Here is a 25,834-nt window from a genome sequence, read left to right as displayed (position 1 = left end):
TGCGTGTTTGGGGCGTCCCCCCTCTGTCGCAGCGCTCGCTGATGGCACATGTCAGGCTTGCGAGGACATTGGGCATGCTCTGCTCACAGGTTCTTCTACTTCCGGGTATGAGGCTGCAACGACGTGCATTGAACAGCGGGAGGAAACAAGCAAGATCTCGCCGGGTAAATCCCCCCAGACCACTCTTCCTGTGTGTTGACCGGTCGAGTTTCTGGATGACTTTGATCACTCGTCTCTGTATGGGCTTTATTTCTTATTCAGGGAAGTTATAGCAGAATCAGAGGGAGGCCGCAATCCATCAGATGCTGAAGCCTTGGCTGAGCAGGCCACGGCAGGGGCTGAGTCTTAGTCGATCACTGATGCAGAAATGGTGGCGGTGCTCGAACGGGCAGCAAAAGAGATCATGCTTGTGTGGAACTCTCCGCCTCATCCTGAACGCTCTAGGTTAGACGATTGGTATCTGGGGGGTGACCATGGTGTTATTTTTCCCGTAAGTGCATGAGTTGATGAAATCGTGGAAAACCCCTCTATCAGCTCACAACCCTTCATGGGGGTCCAGTGAGGGGGTATACAGAGGTACGGAGCGAGTGATTGCGATGCAATTGCCGCAACCTGGTGGGTTTGCCCGAGAATCCCGTCCCGGGCCTGTAAGTTTTCATCCACTCTCGTGGCGAAGCCTTATACGACCTTCGGACAAGCTGTGTCCACCCTGCATGCCATGACTGTCCCGCCGGTATATCAGGCCGAGGTATTAAAAGATCTGCACAAGGGTGTTCCCGACCCAGAGTTGGTGCAGAAAATGCTTTCGGCAATTGACTCCTCTCTACGTGCTACAAAAGTCTCGGTGCAAGCTCTGGGAAGAGCGCTGTCCATGATGGTGTTCCAGGAGCACCACCTGTATTTAAACCTGGCCGAGATGCGGGACAGGTCCCCCATGCCCCCATTTCCCCAACCTGGCCTCTTCTGCAATAGGCTACTGTGGAAGAATCTGCACAGCAGTTCTCCACGGTAAAGAAGAAGACAGAGTCCATCAAACACATCCTGCCTCAACGGGGGTCGGGCCCCAGCTCTGCCCCTTCAAAGTTGTGATCCGTGATGACCACCCACCAGAACGGCCCCGCAGCAAGCCGGCCCTGCAGTCGGACCCGCCCAGCAGTCCAGTTCTCGCAGTAGGGTGGCACCGCCAGCTTGTTCTCAGGATAACAGGAACCCTCATCAGGCCAGAGGGGAGATCCACCATCGACCTTTGACTCCATCCCGGCTGTCTGCCACCTGGCTCATGTCTACCACATGGTCAATAAAAGAGCAATTTCCTTCTTCTCATGTGACGGCCAAATTCTGTGTCAATCAGAACATGCTCAGACACACATGTTGTGTCTGCACATCAACAATACAATTTTTGCAAATTCACTGAGCAAAACACTCGTGGAAATTCAGGGATTCACATCCCCACTCACTCTGTTTTCAGCTCAAACCAATCACATGATCCCCACCCCAGGTACAGCAGCTGTGGTCCCCTTGACATCAATAGTATAATACCTGGAGGGTTGATTTACGAAACCAATTCTCACTTATTGGCTTATCAAAACCATCCGCCTCGGGTTACGCAATCCAATTTGCTCGGCAACCACCCAAGTTCAATGCCATTCTATTCACCACGATTCAGGGTAAGAATGCTGTGGTTCTTTGGGCGGAGGTCGCAACTCTTATGGGGAAGGGCGTGGTAAAGCTGGTCCCCTCAACCGAAATGAAGAAAGGGTTCTACAGCCCCTACTGCATTGTACCCAAGAAAGGTGGTGGACTCATCCAATCCTGGATTGGAGAGTCCTGAATCAGGCTCTGCGCAAGCTCCCATTCAGGACTCTAACTCTCAAACATATGATTACGTGCGCCAAGAAACAGGATTGGTGTGTTGCCATAGACCTGAACTATGCGTACTTCCAGGCTTTACAGTACAAAAAGACCTTCTCTTTGGGCTGTCCCTACCCCCCTGCATCTTTCGAAGGTCTTGAAGACTGCCATTGCCCCTCTCTGGCAGGTGGGCATACGCATTCTCAAGAGTTAGTTTGTTCCCACAGGGACGTGATTCTCAACCACCTAGCTCATTTGGACTTCGGGTCAACTGGGAAAAGAGCAAACTCTCCCCAGTGCAGAATATTGTTTTCGCGCTCCCTTGGGAGAAGTTTTTTAGTTCAACCAAGTTCCAATAGAGTGAACCATGAAAACATTTCCATTATTTTGGCATTGCACGTAGTTAAGTTTGGTGGAGGAACTTACTATCAGAATCCAATACTAAGTAAAATTCCCTTGGTTGAATCCTTAGACTGTATTATGCTCCATGTGTAGGACTCCTAGGAATATCGGTTAATATGTGCATTTCCGGACACTTGTGATGCAGTTCAGGAGTCGTGGCATCTTCCCTAGGGACCCCCAGTGTCGTACCTTTTGACACAACGGCGAAGTGAACAACAGAGAGGGAACGTCTTGGTTACGTATGGTAACCGTCATTCCCTGATGGAGGGAACGGATACATTGGGTCCTCTTGCCACAACTTCAGGACTACCTCTGAGTGAGCTGGAGACGCTTTGGCTCCTCAGGACGATGGAGCAGACGGCACACCTATTTATACCTAGAAATCCGGGGCATGGCCAGCTATGCATATCTGCACACCCAATTGTCATTGTCATCGAAACCTCAGAGATGTTTGGGCTTTCAAGAGCAACTCCTAGTGTTGTAACTTTCGACCCTCGATCAGGGAACGAGGGTTACCATACGTAACCAAGACGTTTTTAGATATTGGTCATTTATAAACTTGCATGTCAATGTCAAACAACAAACACAACCAACAAAACCAATCAAGTTGTTTCAGTCATACTTAGAACATGCTGTTTAATGATTTTTATAATACATTGTGAATTATCAAATTTACAGTAATAATTTGCTTATAAAATGTAATGCATTTTAACATGCCATGCAAATTGCCTACTTTGTAACTTGTTTTACAGGGAAGATAACCACTCCTACACATTACATGCAAAAACAGTGTGTATATATGTCTATAAATTAAAACATCTGTAATTGTTAATATTGATATTAGCAATTATTTTTGTTATCAGTAATAATTGTCAAGTCACCTTTATTTATATAGCGCTTTTAAAAATACAGATTGTGTCAAAGCAGCTTTACAGTATTAACCCTCTGGGGTCTGAGGGTGTTTTGGGGCCCTGAAGAAGTTTTGACATGCCCTGACATTTGTGTTTTTTTTTTCAGTATCTTAAAAACATATTAATGGCTGAAGTCTGATTACATTGTAATCAGCACAAATTGGGCTACAATAATATGCAAGCAACATGAATGTACATGTTTGAGTTTTTGAGAAAACTACATTTATGCGTGGTTAGTGAAAAACTAAAGTTTTGAAGTCACTGAAATAAGGTCATGAACATTTGTTCACAAGACTTTTGAGAATTGGATGTGGTAGGCTAGAATTCTTTCAACCAAATGTTGTGAAAATCATCTCGTTCACTCGTTCAGAGAAAACAACATATTGATGTAAATTTTCTAAAATGTGTTTTGTGATCGAAAGGGATTATTCATAGGTGTGGCAATGACCCGTGAATATTTAGCAATTCACACCTGAGAGACAAAAGAGCCCTCCCTAATGGCCCCATCAATGACTGACTTGACTAGCAGGTAAGAAGCAATGTCAGAAGACTCAAAGAATTGAGTTTTAGATTACTTTTATTTTATTTACAACACTGTAAAACCAAAACATACATAATGAAGGTCAAAGACACATTATTGAGCTCCCTGATCTAACCACACAGATGTGCACAGACTTTGTGGTATTTCTGAAAACTTTTTCTGAATTCAGTTCAACAAATGAAACAAGCAAATCTTACCTGATATTAAAGTGCGTGCACAATTTATCTGTATTTGTACTGTATTTTTATCTGTATCATCTGAAGTTTGTACAGCACTCTCAGAGGAAAACAGTTTGAAGAGACTCATGGAAAGGACAGCAGGATTCATCTGTTGAGCAGGTTTCAGATCACTAAAAAACAACAAAAGCAAAACATCTGTGAGCCTATTCATATCAGGAGAATCTATAATAAATAAATGAATAAATACACACAGTGCCAGGCAAATCTTTGGACACACTTCCCTTTTAAAGAGAATGACTGGTAGAGTATATAGTCATAGATTCTAGCATTTGTACTAATGTAAAAAAGGACATGTAATATCTGAGAAACTAATAATTATTGTTTATCACTATATTACTAATAAACATGATGTAAACATACATTCAGTGTAAGCACGCACATTACTTTTACACCCTACTGTTATACAATAAAATAAATAAATATGATCCTTCAGTCATAAACATATCGTTATAAATGCATCTTACAGTCATAAACGCATCGTTTTTCTAGAACATCAAAAATATCCTGGCATCGTGAGAGATGCAATGCAATCAAACGTACTTCATAATGTTTCATTTGATAAATTCAGGAATTATAGTTCGGAATAAGTCTAACTAGTAAAATGTGTACAAGTTTTGTCAAAGTAAATAACTACGGTGCCCGCCAGGTGACACCTTCGGTTCACTTATGTTTGTGGTGGCCACGAGATATTATCTCGTGGGAACGTCATATTAACTCGTGGGAACGTGATATTATGTCGTGGCCACGACATAATATCACGTTCCCACGAGTTAATATGACGTTCCCACGAATTAATATCTCGTGGCCACGACATAATATCACGTTCCCACGAGTTAATATGACGTTCCCACGAATTAATATCTCGTGGCCACGACATAATATCACGTTCCCACGAGTTTATATGTCGTGGCCACGACAAACATAAGTGAACCGAAGGTGTCCCCTGGCGGGCACCGTAAATAACAGCTAAAGCTAGTAGGAAAATGAAAGTAAGACTTACTCATGTAAATGTCTCCTCCTGCTGGGTTTGCGTCGCATCGCGTCCTTCTTCTGATCGAGGTAAATATAAGTCTTATTCCTCACAGCATGTCTTCATTCAGAAACAAACTGTAACCAAGACAAACTTGAAAAAGTGGTGTTGCTTTGTTTGCGGTAATGTGGGAGTTTCCTCGCGTACAGATACTCCGGTCCTTGCCGCGCTTGAAGCACATGGCTAATTTACATATCAATGTATTCTTCGCTCGTGGGCGGGATCACATTAAAAATAATTAGCTGCAACTGGATAGACTAGACATGTCCTTGGTTTCATATGGATTACTTTATCACAGAATATTTGTTTTCGATAAAACTTAAACTTCATTTAAAAGCATATATCAAGCTTTCTGTAGATACCACTCTTCTGTTTGTGTGCTGAGTATTCACTGAGTTTGAATGATATAAGTGACGCATTTCTAAAAGCAGTTCGCGGAGACAGAGAAAACAGAGAAATCATCCTGTTTGTTTTCTTTATTCTAAAAAAAGCACAACGTTCTGTTGCTCTTGTGAGTGTGCACAAATAAAAGTACACACTTAACAGTTTCCAATGATGTATATCTCTAATTTGTATGACTGAAACCGACAGAGTATTTTTAGTGTCTTTTGCACTAATCTTAAAAAAAGTAAGCTGACATTTTCATTTTCAGTTATCGGCAGTTCATCAGTAATGTCATCATCCAGCTCAGTTTAGGGGAGTCGCTCTCTAAACTTCGGGTATTAAACTTGCCTTTAAATGCGCGTGCGCGTTCTGCTTCAGTTTCGATTTACATAAAGCCGACTGATAAAGAAGTAGGTATATGCCGTATAACTATGTGTACACTGCCATCTTGTGGCAACGATATATTATCACGCTCCAACAAGTTAATATGACGTTCCCACGAGTAAATATGTTGTGGCCATGACAAACTAGTCTGAGTGATCCAAACATGTCCCCTCTTGGTCACAGTAAATGCTTCGTTCGACTTTTCGGAGATCATCTACTCTTCCCTGTGCATAACCTCTGACCTACTTCCTGTACGATCTGCATTTCTGTGCTTTGAATTTTGAACATTGAATTTGATGTTCCGGATTTTTTTTTATCTTGAAAACTTGAAGTTGTATTTTTAAAAACTGAATATTTGAAGTCTTAGAAATAAGAACAAAAATCTGCTGTTTGAAAATACATGTCAATTAGAAAATCTGTGATTTGAATATTCAGTTGTGTTCAATTTCAAATGTTCAATATTCAAGTAAAAAAAATCGAATTCAGAACTATGTTAAATGTCATATAATATTCAGTTTTGTTAAATGACACTTGTCAATAATTCTAATTTGTACTATTCATATTCAAAAAGAATTCATATGGGGGTAAGCAGATAAACATTTGGGCGAAGTATCCCTTTAAAAACAGGAACTAAAGCAGGGGGAAAACAGGGAACACAAGTCCACAACACTTCAAAACAATGACACTGTATTACATTAATGAAGATAAATGGTGCATAATTTTGATGTAAATATTGTTCAGTACCATGAAATATTAAAGTCATAAAAGTTTCATGAAAAAGTTACACTTTTTTGAGAAAAAAGGTTTAAACCACTAAGTTATAAAGACATTCAAAAGTTCAGTCAAATATTGTGCAGAAACACAATCAGTCTGAACACGATAGCATCTTACTGTCAGTATTTTTCATGCAAACTCTTTATCAAAGCAGTTGTTTTGCATAAATGTATGATGCATGAAAATGTATGTTCTGAATGATTCATCTTACTTCTCTGTTTGAGTCTGTCATATTGATCATGTTCTTCATTTGACACAGATGTTGATTTCATCCCTGTTCAAAACAACAGCATATGCTGGTTAGGTATGTTTTGATGCTGGTTTTAGCTAGTCCTTAGCTTGTCAAGGACCAGTATAAATCAGCATCAAAACATACCTAAAGAGCCTATGCTGGTTTTTTCAACCAATGGTCTGGTTTGAAACTCATGTGTCTCACCGCTGGAGTTTCTTCAAGCTCTTGTGGAGTGCAGGAAGAAATGTTATTGCTGCAGAATCTCTGATCTTTAGACCAGTTCAGTCTCTTAGAAACCAAACAAGACCAGTGAGAAAATCCTCAGCAGATTTACAGATCTCTTTTGCATTGTCTTGTTATTTTCTGTGAGATTTAGTTGTTCAGTGAGAAACAGTCTGAAAGTATGTGAGAACCCTGATGCTATTGCTATTCTAGCACTTTTGCACTTTGCTCATTTTTTTCAATTGATCTTTTAAAGTGACAAAATGCAACAGCAATTTCTTGACAAATTCGTAATTTTTTACACATTTTGTAAATACAAAGTGAAACCATTTTAATAAAAAAAAAAAAAAAAAAAAAAAATGTGTCTGTGTTTACTGAATGAATGTGTTTCTGTGTGTGTTTTCTAGTGTGGATCATGGAGGAGAATGCTGGATTACAGCAGGACTGAAGAAATGTACGTATAAACTCTCTCTATCTCTCTCTCTCTCTCTCTCACACACACACACACACACACACACATATATATATTTATACGACACACACACACACATATATATTTATACAACACACACACACACACACACACACATATATATATATATATATATATATATATATATATATATAAAACACACACAGCTGTAGTGATTGTTGTTGTAAATGTCTCTGTTCTTGTGTTCAGATGCCTGTTTTCTCACACTGGATCCAAACACAGCAAACACTGAACTCAGTCTGTCTGAGGACAACAGAAAGGTGACACATGTGAGAGAGGAACAGCCATATCCTGATCATCCAGACAGATTTGATGTTTTTCCTCAGGTGTTGTGTAGAGAGAGTGTGTGTGGACGCTGTTACTGGGAGATTGAGTGGAGTGGACTTGTGTATATATCAGTGTCATATAAGAGCATCAGCAGGAAGGGATTGGGTGATGAGTGTGTGTTTGGATATAATGATCAGTCCTGGAGTTTGATCTGCTCTCCTGACAGATACTCATTCTGGCACAATAACAAACAGACTGATCTCCCTGTGAAGCCCATCATCAGTAGAACAGGAGTGAATGTTGTCTATAGAATAGGAGTGTTTGTGGATCACGGAGCAGGAAGTCTGTCCTTCTACAGCGTCTCTGACACAATGAGCCTCATCCACACAGAACACACCACATTCACTCAGACGCTCTATCCTGGGTTTAGATTTGGGTCTGGACTGATATGGGGTTTTAATGTTGGATCGTCAGTTTCACTGTGTTAATGAATGAGAATAGACTGATGAGAGATTGTACCCATAATGCTTTGAGCTGATGATGAATCAGTAACAGTGAGATGAGTCTCTTCATCACATTAATACTGCAGCTCAACTTCTGTCACTCAAATAACAGCGTAATGGCAGACCCCACACATAAATATATTTGGTTTGATTTGGGTTATAAAGTTGTTTATGTATTGGATGTAGTTGTTTATTTTTATATGTAAATGTGAATATATTTTTGTATGTGTCTTTTTGATTTATTTGTCTAAATATTTATCCTCTAAGTTAGGTCTTCTTTATGCGTGTTAAAGAAGGGCAGGCCGTTCCTAATCATTTCTATTCGCTGGAGTGCACACTGGTGAATGGAAGAGCTAACAACGAGCAATGACAAATTATGTTTTTATTCATACGACTTGTGATCGTATTCAAGTTCATATGAATTTTGTATTGTATTACATTTATTTTTGATGTAAATTTTATAAGTAATTCAAGTGCATTACTGTGTGGGTGACCCCTCTGTCATTTGTCGGTGGTACGGTCCTGGCGATATGGGGCTGGGTTGTGTTTGTTCAGGGAGTTTATTTTTGGGTTGGGGATCCCAGTAGTAACATCAAAGCCCTGGAACTCCATGGTTTCTTTATTTCTATGATTTTCTTTATTTTTTTCTATGTGTGGCCCAGTTTATGTTTTTAACAAAAAAAAAAAAAAAGAAAAACATAAAGACCTGAATTTTTGCAAACCATGCCTCTTGCTTTAATTGGACGAATCCTGACAAACAGAATAAATGTGTGTCGTAAATGAGTGACGGCTGAGTGAGTGGCTTTTTTCAACCTGTTTGTGTTTGATCAGATCAGTTTTTACTGTAGTGTCACATCAATCATTTGTATTATTACTACTAAAGTGCCTTTCACAAACATGATTCACAAAGAACAAGTATGTATTATCATTTATTGATTTTTCTCTATTATTTGTGCACAAATAAAACACTGAAACATAAACCTGAGATCAGATTTTAATTCATGGTGAATATTTCTGAATTTATATGTACATTCATGAAATTATAAGAGGACAAAATGTTTTTCAAAATAAATGAAATATGTGACTTTTGTTTATGTCCTGTGTTTCAGCAGGTTTTTATGTTGTTATTAGATAATCTTCACATAAAATGAGCTAATATTTAATGTTTGTTTTATCAGTTAATGTATGCATGTGTTTTATGTAACAAATGAAAATCAGTCAAATTACAGAATATATTTAGAAACAAACAGTCAGTGTAATTAAATCAAATCATCAGTTTTTTAAGTGCTTAAAGATAATAACATAATAATTGGCTGACATTTGGTGACATGACATGATTAGATTCAGATGATCAATTATCATTTATTAAGTTTGGGTTATACTTACAATAAAATCATCAAATTTAAAATATGACATTGATACATTAATAAAATATATAGTATAACTACAATGAAGCCTTATTATGAGATTTTCAGGATCTTTACTTTCTGTAAATATTTTTTTCAGTATTTTTAAAAACAGGTTTTAATCACAGTATTATTATTAAACAAAAATCTATAGTTTTATTTATTAAAACTGTAGCACATTAATTATTATATAATGAAAAACATATTACTTTAGCTTTAGTCTTTTTTTTTTTTTTTGGATGTTTCTACAGAGTGTGGAGTTTTTCATCACCTCAAACATTCATAAGAGTTATATTTCTTATATTTATGGTGGATCAGTGAAATCTCTGTTGTTTCGTGTCCATAAACCCGCTGATAATCCTGATAAATTTCTGGAGTGTCAGATGCTCTTCTCTAAAGATCCAGCAGGTGGCACTCTTTGACTGAGTTCAGCATCTCAGGAAATGACGCGGCTCGTGTGAAGCGGAAGTGAAGCGCGTTGCTATGAGCCTCTGCTGCTGTTGTGATGCTGTCAGATCATCTGAATAAAGCAGCATCAGGATAAAGTGAGGATCTCTGCACTGACAGCTGTCATTGTAAGTACAATTCTTCAGCCATTAGTCTCTGTTCTTCTTCATCTGACGCAGTGATGATGATGATGATGATGATGATGATGAAGATGATGATACAGGTGTGTTTTGATGATGACGTGCTCATACTCAAACACACACGAGCACTGACTGTATTTAATGTGTTTGAATCAGTGCTTTTATCATTTTGGACTAGGGGTGGGCGATTTGGTAAAAATATCATATCACGATTTTTTCAAGAAATATCACGATTCACGATTTTTATCACGATTCTTTGTCATGTTGGTTTTACTTTTTTACAAGTTGTCTGAGTAGTACAGCCAGAAAATTTTTTCTATTTTAAAACCAAAACCTTACAAGGTAACAAAATATAAAATAAAAAGAATGGCAGATATTTAAGCCAAAGTGGGCGAAGACAAAAAAATCTTTGTCATTATTTTCTTTGTTTTTAAAAAATAAGAACAAATATAAGCTACATGTTACAAATACACATACTATACAAATAAAACAAACAGTGCTTTAATTTTCAGGTACAGTCCATGTATTTATCAGTAGCATTCAAGAAATTTAATTAACAAATATAAAAAAAAAAACACTATATACATTATATACATAAATTATACATAGAAGCAACATTTAAAGCAACTGTATTGAAGTTCTTCAGTCAAGAGCAGTGAGTGATTTTCCTTTGTGTTTTGTTTTATTAGTGTATCATCACCCAAAAATGACAATTCTGTCATCATTTACTCACTCTCGCATTTTTTTTAAGCATAAAACATGCTGAACATAAAACTTATTTTTAATGTGGGTAACCAAACAGTTGCTGGGTCCCCAGTTACTTCCATATATTTTATTTATTTATTTTAAGTCAGTGGGGACCAGCTACTGTTACCCACATTCTTCAAAATATCTTCTTTTGTGTTAAGCACAAGAATTTTTTTATAGAGATTTAGGACATGTGAGTGACAACATTTTTGGGTGTACTGTCTCTTTAATGACGATCGACAGCATGTTTAGCTCTGTAGCAGAGCTGCACGCATCTATACAGGCGCGCATCCGTTTTTCTCTTAACTGTTTACTTTCACTTTAGACAACCGACTGTGTTTATATGTAATCCTTGCGTGTTTTTGACAGTAAAAGCAAATTAAACGCCAAAGATAGCTCAGTTTAGTAATCAGGTGCTGTCTGACAGGCTTTTAGCGCACGTGCTTCAGGTTTACGCGCTCATGAAACGCATTCCAGAACAGTGCGCGGACCAAATGGCGTTATTTTACCGGCAAGACTTTGAAGCACATTCGAATATGAATAAGTGCAGTGTCCCGTGAGTGAATGTACACTATATTAAGACGGAGACACACTGTAGCACGATACTACGATATTTATTCAATTTTCGTGGAGACATTTTAATCGTCCACGATCAAAAATCGTCATATCGCACACCCCTATTTTGGACAAAGAAATCTTCCTCTAAACACATGAATCATACTCTACTGCAGGGGTTTTCAAACCTGTCCTGGAGCCTCCCCTGCCCTGCACATTTTGCTTGTCTCTCTCATCTAATACACCTGATTCAAATCATCAGCTCATTAGTAGAGACTGCAAGACCTGAATTGGGTGTGCCTAATAAGGGAGACATACAAAATGTGCAGGGCAGGGGAGGCTCCAGGACAGGTTTGAAAACCCCTGCTCTACTGTATTATCAGACACATCTCTGAATGATCAGATGATCAAAACAGACTAATAATAGCAATAAGTGTCTGAATGTGGAATATTATACCCTGAATGCATTATTCAGTGGACTTGAGTCTAACAGAAATGTTCCTGAGATGTTTATTATCATGATTCTAAGTGTAAATCAGTCAAAATGATTGTTCTTTATCAGTGTTTTGATCTGAGAGACGGATGTAGAAACAGCAGATATGTGATCATGTGTCTGAATGTGTTTCAGGAGCGTGTGTGAATGTGAAATGTCTGGGAAGGTGAAGTGGGTGACGGATATCGAGAAATCGGTGCTGATCAATAACTTTGAGAAGAGAGGATGGATCCAGGTGACGGACAGCGAAGACTGGAACTTCTACTGGCAAGACTTCAGTTCATCTGTTCACAAACATAGACTAGTGATGATAGTTAATGTTTAACTAGCTCTTCCTGATCTTCACATGCATACTGGATATGGCAAGCCGTTTTAACATTTAATCTATAAGCCATACTAGTATCTATTTTCATGCTACTAGTGATTTTTTTTTAATATATTTTGGCCCTAATAGAAGGAGAAGTGTTTTGCAATACAATATGACCACATTAATTACATTCTACTTATTTTTTGATGTAAGTACATAATATTTAAGGCCACCTACTATAAAATGTGACTGTATATTACATCCTGCAGCAGTAGAATCAGTTTTATGGCACCTGTGCTGTTGTGACCACAGTTATTAAAGTTAAAGAGAGAGATTTCTGTCATCATTTACTCTCTCTTAAGCTGTTCAAAACCTATATGAGTTTCTGATGAAAACAATGGTAGATATTCTGAAGAATGTTGTTAATCAAACATCCATATCCATATCCACATCCATAGTATGAAAAAATAGCATGAGAGTCAATGGCTACCATGTTTGATTAACATCCATGTTTAGCAGAATTTTTTCTTAAGTAAACAATGACACATATTCATTGCTTGAAATCAAATAAACATTAACTGAAATATATTAAATTTATAGATTATAAAAAACCTTCCACATATTTTATTTCAGCTAGTTTCTCAGGCAACATTTTACATTTTGTTGTGTACAAACTAGTGTCTTTTTAGTATCATAGAGATCGTTTTTACAGCTCATATTTAAGGGCCAAACACTGACGGTTCTTTTCTGCTCTTGAGTCTATGGCCGCTTATAGAGCTGCTTGTGAGAAAGCTATGACATTTGGCACACTGAGAAAGGACAGTCTGAATTTTAACCACAGCAAGTTTGGATTCTCTAAGTCAAACTCTCTAGCGCCACTACTTTTTAAAGTTATGCTTATGCTAACTGCTAGTGTAAGTGATTCTGATTCTTCATGATGAATGGACTGCACTCACTAGCTGCGTCCCAATTCAAAGACTCCACTGTGTGCCATCATCAATAACTTCATTGGCGCCCTTCAAGAACTTAACAAATAGATTATGTCTACCGATTGATCTGTCAGCTTCGAGGGCATGATTTGCTGTGATAGATGCTAGGGATGCACCGATCATGATTTTTCATGGCCGATTCCGATGCCGATTTCCAATTTTTTTCAAAAACAAGAGGTTATGCAAGTAAACAACATGTTTATTTAGTATTTAACAGGCCAAACTGGCTTTGGCTATTTAAACAATAGCATCTGAAATTAAATAAATAAAAAAATATTAAATTAATTACAGTTTAATAAGTAAAACATGTGCTTTTAGTGAAGTAAAACAGTAAGCCAACAGTCATTTTAATGAAAAATAATAATAATCATTCTTAACAGAACAGACTTTTATTTTTGGCTTTTCAAAAGTAGATGCTTGTTTTGTTTTTTTTTTACAAAAAGAAGCATCTCAGCTTTGTCACAAGTGAGTCTGTTTCTTTTTTCATCTATCACGTGAGAAGCTGAGCTGAACTAACGTTCGCTGTCCACGCTTGTGCAGGGGGTGGACAGGTACGCTCGCGCAACATCAGCGAGCACAGGAAAGCGGCTCTTTGTGAATGAATGAATGATTCATGATGTGTATGAATTATCTTTCTGAATGAATCGAATGCCGTGGCCCGCGTGCACACTTCCGGAAAAAAAACGAAAACCGGGCAGTTACCGATCGTGCGTTAGATGCAAAATCCGGCCGATTTCGATTTATGGCCGGTCAACCGGTGCATCCCTAATAGCTGCCACATAAACCTTGAGCATGGAAGGGGAAAGTCCCACGTGCTACCCTTTTTACAGGAGTTGTTGGATAATGGGTGCCATTATCCAACAACTCCTGTAAAAAGAGTAGCACGTGGGACTTTTCACAAGATACCGGATCCAGGCTTTGTGTGGAATACCAGTCACGAAAGATGGCACAGAGGAACCTTGTAGACAGTGCTTTAGTCTTCAAAATGGTCTTGTTTACTCTGGCAGAGAGCCACAGTGGCTCCAATCATGAAGGCTCCACAGCTCTGGCTGGGGATGCCAAATCGTGCCTTTTGGCTGTCAAGTCAAGTCAAGTCACCTTTATTTATATAGCTCCTTTTACAATACAGATTGTGTCAAAGCAACTGCACAGTATTTAAACAGCACAATAGTGTGTAAGTAACGCATTATTGTAACAATCAATTTTCAGTTAAAGGCAGTTCATCAATGAATTCAGTGATATCATCGTCAGTTCAGTTCAAATAGTATACGATATCGCTGGAAAATGTCCCCAACTAAGCAAGCCAGAGGCGACAGCGGCAAGGAACCAAAACTCCACAGGTGACAGAGATGGAGAAAAAAACCTTGGGAGAAACCAGGCTCAGTCGGGGGACCAGTTCTCCTCTGGCCAGACCAAACAACAGTTTGTACCAATGTCTGATTGTAGAGAACTCATCAGGATCCTGTGGTGTAGCGCCGATGGCCGTCAAGGTTGGCGAGGTCTTTATTGATGATCAGCCTTGGAGCTCATCTGGTTGACATCCTCAGCTATTGAAGTCATCTCTAGGTGGTGATCCATGATCTAAGCTGGGTACGGACTGGATCCGGGGGACTGGAGTGACCATCTGATCTGGATACAGGCTGGGTCTGGAGGCTACGGTGACCTCGGAATAAGATTTAAACAGACTAATATTAGCGTAGATGCCATTCTTTTTACGATGCAACGAGTGCATCAGGTGTTATGGGAGGCTGTGAGAGCAGATCCCTCCTTTGAGGTATTGGACATTGAGCTGTTACTGACAGCTGCATTAACTCAGGGAACCAGGGTTGGTTCCTCCAGAGCGGGCTACCAGGAGGACTGAGCATTTTGCTTCCCTGACCTGTTTGATGAACTGAGGAAGCAGGGCTATCAGGGGAAGGCGTTTAGGTAAGCACTGGGCCAGTCATGGGCCAGAGCATCTTGCTGCATCGAGAAGTAAGTTGGGCAGTGATAGCTGTCTTCTGAGGCGAAGAGGTCTACCTCTGCCCTCCCAAAGACAGACCCAATTTCCTGAAGAATATGAGGATGTATCCCACCTTGGTGATTGATATAGGCTACCACCATTGTGACCAGGACGTGATACCCTCTTGAGGTTTTCAGGGCCAGAAATCCACCAGTAACTCGAGGCAGTTGATATGCAGATGCCACTCCATGACTGACCAGGAGCTGAAGGCCGAATTGTCCTCCAACAGAGAACCCCAACCTGAGTGGGAGGCGTCTATTGTGACCATCTTTCTCCTGGTCAGACCCAACTGTACGCCTGTTTGTAATAGATGAGAAGTTGTCCAGGGGGCACAGCCTTGGCGCAGCGGTGGTCTACCCTGATGTAAATTCTCTGGCCTTTCTCTGGGCTCTGGCTTTGAGCCAATGTTGAAGAGGCCACATGTGAAGCAGGGCCAATGGGATCACAGAGGAAGCAGCTTCCATGAGGGCCAGCAGCCTCTGAAAATCGTTGAGAGAGAAGGAATCCTTGAGCTTTGAAAGAAGCCGTCAGTCCCCGAATAGTCAGGGTACCATTCCAGCGTAATCCACGCCCTCATTAAGGCGGAGTCTATTATTTTGCCCAGAAATATTGCTCGCTGTCTGGGTGACAACTGACTCTTCTGAAGGTTGATTTGCAACCCGAGTTACTCAAAATGATTGAGCAACTAACTCCCAGTCGTTGAGGTAATTCATTATGCAAATTCCCATCTGCCTCAGAAGGGAAAGAGCTGCGTCTACACACTTTCTAAAAGTGTGAGGGGCCAGAGATAGTCCAATGGTAGGACTGTGTACTGATAGGCCACTCCCTCGAACACAAATCTCAAGAACGGCCTGTGATGACGGCCTATTTGGATGTGGTAATATGCCTCCTTTAGATCTACTTGTCATAAACCAGGCCTTGTGGCGATTCAGCTGTCTGAGATTGGGACGAGGAAATAGCAGCTGAAAAAAGCCTTACTTGCTGTTCGCTGAAAGAGCTGTTTCTACAGTACCTTTTGCAAGTAGTATTTAAACTTTGTGAATTTATATTTCATGTTCAAGATAGCCACAGGGGAAGGCTACTTGCTTCCTCCTCTGCCAGGGCTCTTCTACGGCAGCAAACTGCATGCTGAGCTTCTTTCTTCTCCGGCTTCTTTATTGTAGAATTATTGAAGAGACAATTGCTGCGTCCCAATTCGCCTACTTATACTATGCCCTAAAAGTATGCACTCTTTTTGTGAAGAAAAAGTACATAATTTTGAGTACGTAGCAGAAGAGTAGGCAAGCTTTGGGACATACTACTTCGTCTATAACGGACGATCTGTTGCTTAGTTACCTGAATCCTGTCACTCTTTAAACTGCCCTGTCAATCATCAGTGTTAACATCATCTACAATTCGTTTGATTTGATTTCCTACTGTATTAAATTGAAATGAAGAGGCACATTCTTTTAAGGATCTTTCATGCGGAGAACTCTGCTCTTGTGTTTGCATAATTATGCTTTTAAACGTTAATGACCGAACCTATCATTATAAAAGTTGATAATATTGCTGCATATGGACTATAACGCAGATAACATTTAAAAAATGTTTTTTTATCAGGTTACACATTGATTAATTATCACTCAAACCCCCTTCTCTACCTGTCCTTTGGTCGCGCATATCCTCCATGTTTGTAGTTTTTTAACACTTTTTATGCGTGTTTGTAGTTCTAATCGAATCCTCGTTCACAACGCAGTGTGTTGTGGGCAATATTTGCCGTTAGAGTGTGCATTGATCCGCACTTCGAATTTTGAAATGAAGTAGTACACAATCTTTCGAATACTTTTTAAACATACTACGATTTCGGACATACTAATTCTGTTTTCGAATACTATTTAGGACGGATAGTATGCGAATTGGGACGCAGCAAGTTTGTTTCTAAAGTAGAAGATTGAGATGAAATGGCGCTTCAAGTCAACTTATATAGAGATTGGCTCTGCCCCTTCTGGTGGGCTAAAGTGTTATTCATTTATGCAGCTACACAAATGTGAACAAATCAGGCTTCAGAACAGGGTAAAAACGGAGACAACCCCCATACACAACGTGACGTGAATGTTTTTTTTTTATTTTTTTTTTTATTGCCAACAAATATACTATTTACAGGTGATACATCAAAGGCCAACAAAACATACATGACTGTAAACATGATTTTTGTGTGCATGTGAGTGTGCGTGTAAGTGGTAATTATAACTGTGTCGAGGTTGGAACACAAGGGAACATGTAGATAAGTACCACAGACATAATAATAATAAAAAATAATAAAAATGATGATAGTAGTATTAACAAAAATTGGAGGATGGAGGGTGTGAATGGTACTCAGGGGTCAGGGTGAGGAAGATGATAAATGGCAGTAATAATAATATTAATAATAATAGTATTGATAATAATAATAATAATAACATTTTAAATGAACTACTTTAATCAAGAATGAGGGGAGGTTTGAGGATCAAGAAGAGGGCAATTCTATTAATATAGTAATTTAGTAATATATAGGATATATAAATAGAATATCTATAAAATAAAATAAGGTATTCCTTATTATTATAAATATATATATATATATATATATACATACACACATACACACATATATACATACATATATATATATATATATATATATATATATATATATATACATACACATACATACATATATATACATACATTACAAAAAAACAAAAAAAACAAACAAAAAAAAAACACTATTGAGTTATTACACAGCTGCCCAGTTAATCCCCTGCTCACGTCACCCGGACGGCCATCTAGTAGAGGTGCCGTGGAGGCACAGGGCCCTAACTCCCACCCCCGGGCCACCACGCACACATGTCCAGCTTACCCTATTTGTTTGTACTTTTATTTTTTAATATTTAACCCTTTTTATTTGTGATAGATGAATGTTCAACTAATGTGAGATGCATTAAAAGAAAAGTGTGACGTGCAGCGTGGGACTATCCCTGTGCAGTCACACTTACCCTATGTGTAATTTTTTTTTTTTTTTTTTTTTTTTTTTCTTCATGATGTATATGTATGTGTATGTCAACTAATGTATAAAGCATTAAAAATGACGTGACGTGAATGTTTGAAAGGGAACACTGGTTTGCTGGTGTGTGACTGCTGTCAGACTGAGATGTCGAGAGTCATGTTTTTTTCCATTGTATGTCAGGATGAGCATCCAGACCATCCGTAACGTGTTCAGCGTGGACACCGGCTACCGTCTGTCCGACGACCAGATGGTCAATCACTTCCCCAACCACTACGAGCTGACCAGGAAAGACCTGGGGCCTCATGTACAAAGACTTGCGTTGAATTCATACTAAAACATAGCGTACGGACAAAGCTGTAAATGTGCATACGCAGTAAAAAAATCAGATGTATGAAACACTGCGTACGTGGAATTCCACGCATATCTCTTTGTACATCTGAATTAACGTGAAATTGAGCGCACATGCACGAGCGCAAAACCCCTCCCTGCCTCCTCCCCCGTATTAATATGGTAATGACTCCACTTTGGCAAAACCAAACGAAAAAGCAAGCAAGAGAAACTTAACAGAATGTGATTTGAAGGTGCTCCTCACCGGTAGACCGGAGAAAAACTGTTATTTGCAAGTTTGTAAAAAAAAATTGAGTGGGAGAGTTTAGCTGACGCGGTTAACGCAGTGGGGTTTGAACATCGCATTGTGAACGAATTAAAAAAGAAATGGTCCGATGTAAAGGTGCAGGTGGAGAACAGCGGCGACTTATGCTGGGGACACACTACACGACTAGCAGAAGCATTCTAAGACTGACCTGAACACACTTAACGATTGTTTCCACCGACTGGAACCGATTTTAGTCTTTGACAATCGGAAAGGAGCACAAATCTAATGACTGAGTCACTCCACTACACAACACACTTAACAATTGGTGAGTCACGATTGGACAAATTATGCCAAACCAAAAAAAAAATGAAACTAAAAAATACAGTGTAGCAACCACAGCATCTAACCGCGCTCCCTCAGCCGCACCAAAATACAACACTAAGCACAACACCAGTACTTTATTTGACACCCGTTTTACCTGTTGTAACGCATTTTTATTATAATATGTCTTTTCAAATGCCTAGGTCTGTTTAATTTCCTTAATTATAACATTTCTAGCACTACTTTTAAAAGGTTTATTCAAGCTATAATATATAAATGATCTCATGTATGCTTGTCTAAAATCAGGGATTAGAAACGAATTGGTTCCAGGTAAAATGGTATTTTTTCTTTACATTTACGGAGAATGAAATGAACGAAATTAAACATTACTTAATAAATTCAACCCAGCAAACACAACAACGTTGTAAAAACGTTTTTTTCACGTTGTGAAAAGGTTGTGATAACGTTTTTTTCCGACGTATTTAATACGACAAATGTCGGGTTTTTTAAACGTTATAAATACGTTTTTTCACAACATTGTAAAAACGTTTTTATAACGTTTTTATCACGTCTGTATGTCTCTTTCGAACGTTTTAAAAACGTACTTACCACGTCCAAACTGGTACTTAAAATGCCATATTAAATCTGAATATTGATCTTAATACCAGCACTTTTTTACATTTCATCTTACTTGTAACGTTGCTGACATCGTAGATTTTATAATCCTATTAAGATATGTAGGCCTAATAACTGATACTACACACAAATTTTGTCACTCATCATATTTATTCACAAAATATAAAGATATGACACCTAAACAAGACAAATGCATAAACATATAACAAAATGGTTTCAAATAAAGTACAACATTTGAAAATTATGTAATGCCTGGCAAATTTGAATATGAGCACATTAACAAAGTTCAAGAAATTTCAGGGCATATATATTTTTAACAGAAAAAAGCAGAATTGTTTTTGCAAAATGTAAAGTATTTAATTTCAACTAGTTACAAATTATTTTATAGCAGTTATAATAATCACTCATATTGCAATCTTATTAATCGTTTGCACTAAAACTATTGCTTATATTTTTAGGTATCTTTTAACACAGATTACAGGTATATGACATCGAATTTAGAACGTGTTTAATGTTTTATAATGGTTATTATTTTTCAATAAATAATATTTAATAATTGGCATACCTGATTTAGAAAAACGTATGTTAGCAATTTTTCAGTGCTTTCATTGCAGGTTACATTGTTGTGCCAGTAGGTGGTAGCAAGAGACTGTCTTAATGAGTTAGTTAGAAACACATTCATTCAGTGCTGATTCATTCGGTTGCTGAATTCTGTGACCCACCAAATTATATCTATGGTAACCACAAATTAACAATGGTTTTGCTACAAAAACATAGTTTTAACTATGGTGACACAAATGGTAATCAATACGGCAAAAAAAGGTTTTAGGGTGTGGGTTTATTAGTAGGTAAAAATAATAATAATAATTTAATGCTTAAGAGCAATTAACATTCATATCCTAAATAAGGCACATTCCCTATTTGCAATATTTGTGTTCATGTTCCTGAGTAATATCTGCATGCACCAAATACTGAGAACAAATAGTAGAGAGCAATCCAAATGAGAAGTCTGGTGTGGAAGGTGGATCTGGACTTATGTCCAGATTGACACAGCATCTCTTGTTTATCTGTCTTCACAAACTGCCCTGAAATACAATTTAAACATCAACAATGATTGTTATAAATATAACACAAGTCTCTTATATTCACAATGCTCAGTACTTTTTTTTATATATCAACTTGTTTTCTCATTACATACACATACCAGGTTAAAAAAAAAAAATTTATATTCAGTTGATATATATATTTTTTTTAATTAATAAACGGTAATGTATGTTTTAGGTTTTACTTTCTAGTCAGATGGTTCATAGCACTTTGGAGCTGCTCTTCAACAGGAGGTCCGCTCCTACTTTGCAGCACTGCCATCAGCAATGAAGAATGTAACAATTTGTCACAGAGACAACAGTATGTAATATACAACGTCAGGTTTATTAGAAATAAACACACTAGAATATAGGCGAAATGCAGAAAAGAGAACAATATTATGAAAATGCAATTTTAGTAATCCTCATACAGTGTCACTTACAGTATGTTTGGACGTCAAAGCCTTCTTAAAATAACTAATAAATAACTTAAGGTTACATCTGACTATCTTGAAATACAATATTTTTTTTAGCGTGATCAAAACTTGTTTGTAAATTGTTTTAGCTAATTTTTAGGCTCGTGTAACTTAAGTGACCTCACCGATAAAAAATAACGTTCGTTTCTTCCATTCATCCATTGACAAATTGCCAGCAATATTTACAAAACTATAAAAACCTGTCATCTAAACAACAAATGTGATTAAAAGCGAAAACTTTATTAAATAAGCGCTAAAGTCTATAGCTAAGTTATTCTACGTTAGCCTAACGGTTGAGATGCTAACGGACTTTTTCAGAAGACACTAAACCATTTCTTTAAAGCATGTATTCAACAGAAACGTGTCTATTACATGTAAGAAAGTGTTAGAAACAGTTGTATGTATTATTTGTGTAATTTTAGGGACAAAACTTATCTTAAAACAGTGTGACAGGCGGAGATCTGCTCCGCTTGTTGGCTGAGTTGCTGCTTGTTTCCATGGTAACTAACCGCTCCAGTTTGAATGCAACTGAAAAGTTCGACGCGCATGCCCGTTCACATGTAGCGTCTTTTGCGCGCTCAAATTCGTTATTTTAAATGTAGACGCGCGCATAATGGAAGCGACGCGGTCGCGACGCGCTCGTTTTTTCCAGGCTCCTCGGCGCGTCTGCGTCGCATCGAGATAAAAACATCTCAACTTTTCAGAATGCAGCAAGCGCACCGCAGCTTGGAGCTAGAGCGCAGCTGATGGTTGCTTAGAAACGGCAGACGCTTCCGGAGCGCAAGCGAGCGCTTTGTTGACAAGGAAGAAAGCGGCGCGTCTAGCGTTTTCCACGCGTTTTTAGGCGCGACATGTGAACGGCCCCTAAAAATGCAGCGTTTACATAAATACATACATGAAGTACAACGTTACATACAGATGGATTGAATTATCAGAATGATAGAAGAAATTTCCTGAAACATGATGACTTTTTGTGTAAGTGGATAGGCCAAATGTAGGTATCAAACTGTAAATGGAATAGCTTTAGAATATTTCTTTCTTTCTTTCTTTCTTTCTTTCTTTCTTTCTTTCTTTCTTTCTTTCTTTCTTTCTTTCTTTCTTTCTTTCTTTCTGTCTTTATTTAACACATTAAAAACAAACGTACAGTTGTGGCACGGTAGTAATTTACTGTCATAATTATATATATATATAAATATATATATATATGTGGGGATTTGTCTTTACTATTACTCAGTCACTGAATTGCTGTTATTTTTATTTTACTGATATTTTTACACAAACAGAGGTTTTTTGCAAGGTGGTATTTGGGTATTTTCATAACGTTTTTAAAACGTCTTATTCCAACGTGCATATTACGTTATTTTAACACCTGGATAAAACGTCCCTCGAAAGTTGCAGTTTGGTCTGGTTTTATTTTCGTAGTAAACAAACGTGATATTTACGGTTTTTTGACTACCTAAAGAAAACGTTCCAGTTTGGTATTTTTACAACGTTTCTAAAACGTCTTATTCCAACGTGCATATTACGTTATTTTAACACCTGGATAAAACGTCCCTCGAAAGTTGCAGTTTGGTCTGGTTTTATTTTCGTAGTAGACAAACGTGATATTTACGTTTTTTTGACTACCTAAAGAAAACATTCCAGTTTGGTATTTTTACAACGTTTCTAAAACGTTTTATTTTGGTCACGTTATTTTTTTATTTTAAAAAACGTTTTAAAAACGTTTTTAAAACGTTGTACTACAACATTACCTAATTGCAACCAAAATACAACGTTGTGGAAAGTTGTAAAAACGTTTTGTGTTTGCTGGGAAGGCACTTTAATTTTCTTATCCATTTGATACAACTGTTATAGCTATACAATTAATATATATATAATAATTGTATTTCGTCATATTCGTGATTTATGAATTTATAGATATAAAAACTTTGTTTTGAAGTGTAAGCTATTCGTTATGTTTGTATATTTATTATGAAGAAAATTCATTAACCTAGCCTATAAAGTTGATTTAATATTGTTGATAATACATTTTTAGAAGAAGTTAAAAGTTAAGAAAAAATGGGAATAAGCCTGTAGTTTATATATATTTAGGGCAATATGCTAATCTTTTTCTTGACTTTTCTTACACTGCAGATCGAAATAAAATCATTCTTGATCATCTTTAAAATAGGAGAATCACTGGCATAATTTAGAGAAGGGGAGCGCGGGGCACAAACGCGGGGTTAGTTGTGGTTTAAATATTTCCACACATGCTAGCATAACCAAATTTTCAGTATTTACTAGTTGGCGTAGCAACACTATGCAGAGAAAAAAGTGCGCCAAAATGCAAAAGCCTTTTGAAGATATCGCAGAATATTTTGTTTACCATAGTAAAAGTACATTTCTGGCTGAAATAATTTTTTTCATTTCAGCTTTTAGTAGGCCTATTAATTTAAAATGAGACAAATCGGCTATTATTTTATTCTCCAATCTGTTGTTTATCAGTTTAGACAGTTTATTAATGCTTCTCAAACCAGCAAGACAGTAACCTGTATTATATTTCAGTGGCGCAGATGGGGAACGTTGTAACACTGCGTTATTAAACTATGATATTCTGTGACATTAGCGATGCAGTTTACACTATTGACTTTCATGGATTTTATTGAGAAACTACAAGAAACGGGTGAATAAACCCTGACAATTTATGTTTAATGTTCAGAATTTTCTGAAATTATTTCGAGAAATGTAAAGCATTTTGGCTCGTTATAATGTGTGTTGTTTATGTGTGTCGTGTTTTTTGAGAGCTGTGTGTGGACAATGTGTGTCCACATTGTTTTGAACTACTGTACAGCTGTGTGTTGCGATCAGGGCCGTTCTAACCATGGTGGCGATGTGTTCATTGTCAAACAATTTGGATTGAAAAAATTGGATTCTTTTAATTATTATTTTTTTAAACGTCATTACTTAATTTGAAAAAGTTAATGCATGCATTTTATTGACAAAATATTTTAGTTTGTTGTGTATATTCATTTTTAGTTTGTTGTGTATATTTTTCATTCGATCAGATAACATTTTAAGCTGTCATATGGTCGTGTTATAATGTACCCCACCTACGGGGCATGTCACATTTCACTACCTTTCTTTTGAGGTAAATAACAAAAAACGTATACACTGTAAATAGGAAACAAAGCCACATATTTGTACTAGACAAGTGTGTAAATAATGTGGACAAAAATTGTACTCTGAACCCCACGTAGACTTACACAAACCGTGAAATTCAAAAAGTGTTATGTGCTCTAGAGCCCTGCATTTGAGCCCGAGCCCGTCGGGGCCCGACTTTTTTTTGCCCCTAGGGCCGGGCTTCGGGCCAATTTTCACGTCATAACTTGCACGCATATCGGGCTTCGGGCCTGCTTTAGAAAAAAAAAAAAAAGTTTAATGAGATTTAATGCGTGCGTCCCCGGAAGCGCCAGTGATGCCTAATAACTCGCGCATAGCAGAGTATGAGCGGAGCGCGGAGTGGAGCGGTGTGATTTTGAATGGAGGAAGGAGCGGATTTTTTTAAAAGTCGGAGCGTCATGGTTTTCACTCTCTTCAAGAGCGCTACACCGCTCCATCATGAGTACAATTCATGCCAATGGTCCATAATATAACTGCACATTAAGCAGGAAATCATATGTTAAACATGTTTAGCTTGATAGAGATGGATCACTCAAATCAGAAATAGTGTGATCTGTAGGTAAAATAACTGACGAAAACGTATTATTTTCATTACAAACGTTGCACTGGATAAAGCAGCAATACTCTTTTAATGCTGACAATTATCAGCTGTGGTCGGAACAAATATTGCACACTATGTTTGAAACTCTCCTGTTATTTTATTTTATTATATTTTATGAACAGGACTGTTACATTTCAAACATACTTATTTATTTATTTATTTATTTATTTATTTTTGACGCGGAGCGGTGTTTCTGATATCAGTGAGCGAGGAGTGGAGCTGGAGCAGAGCGATTATTAAATGCAAGGAGCGCGGGGGGAAATTGTTGCCGCTCCATTCCGCTCACATACTCTGCGCAGCACAGAGATTTTCAGCCACGTGGTAAAGTTGTGTTTTTGAAGTTTTCTATATTATTATTTATTCTTTATATATTTGTTCATTATTCGTTTACTTTACCACTGCGACTTTGTATGTTCCGGTTTTGCGCAGCAGAGCTGCCTGCCCTGTTCAAAATGCCTTTGTTCTGAGATGGTGATAATAAACTTTAAATCTAACATTGTGATATATTGATGTTTGTTTTATATCTGTGGATTGCATTGTAGACTAGTCAAGTGTTGATTTGATATATAGGTTAAATTGAGTAAACTCACTGTGGACCACCACATACCGTTTGGATATCG

The 25,834-nt window shown here is 37.8% G+C and overlaps 1 protein-coding gene across 1 annotated transcript in view; it reads left to right on the top strand.

Moving 5' to 3' along the window:
- The window catches only part of LOC141332939 (uncharacterized), a 145,629-nt gene extending 137,411 nt beyond the window's left edge, over positions 1-8,218 (top strand). The window contains exons 17-18 of the mRNA XM_073837898.1: positions 7,378-7,424; positions 7,653-8,218. Coding sequence (XP_073693999.1) covers positions 7,378-7,424; positions 7,653-8,218 — 613 coding nt within the window. The remainder of the gene's footprint in view (positions 1-7,377; positions 7,425-7,652) is intronic.
- The last annotated feature ends 17,616 nt before the right edge of the window (positions 8,219-25,834 follow it).

The sequence above is a fragment of the Garra rufa genome, chromosome 4 (genome assembly GCF_049309525.1).
Source record: "Garra rufa chromosome 4, GarRuf1.0, whole genome shotgun sequence".
Taxonomy (NCBI): Eukaryota; Metazoa; Chordata; class Actinopteri; order Cypriniformes; family Cyprinidae; genus Garra; species Garra rufa.
The sequence above is the reverse complement of the archived record's forward strand: the minus strand, read 5'-3'. Positions and strand labels throughout refer to the sequence as shown.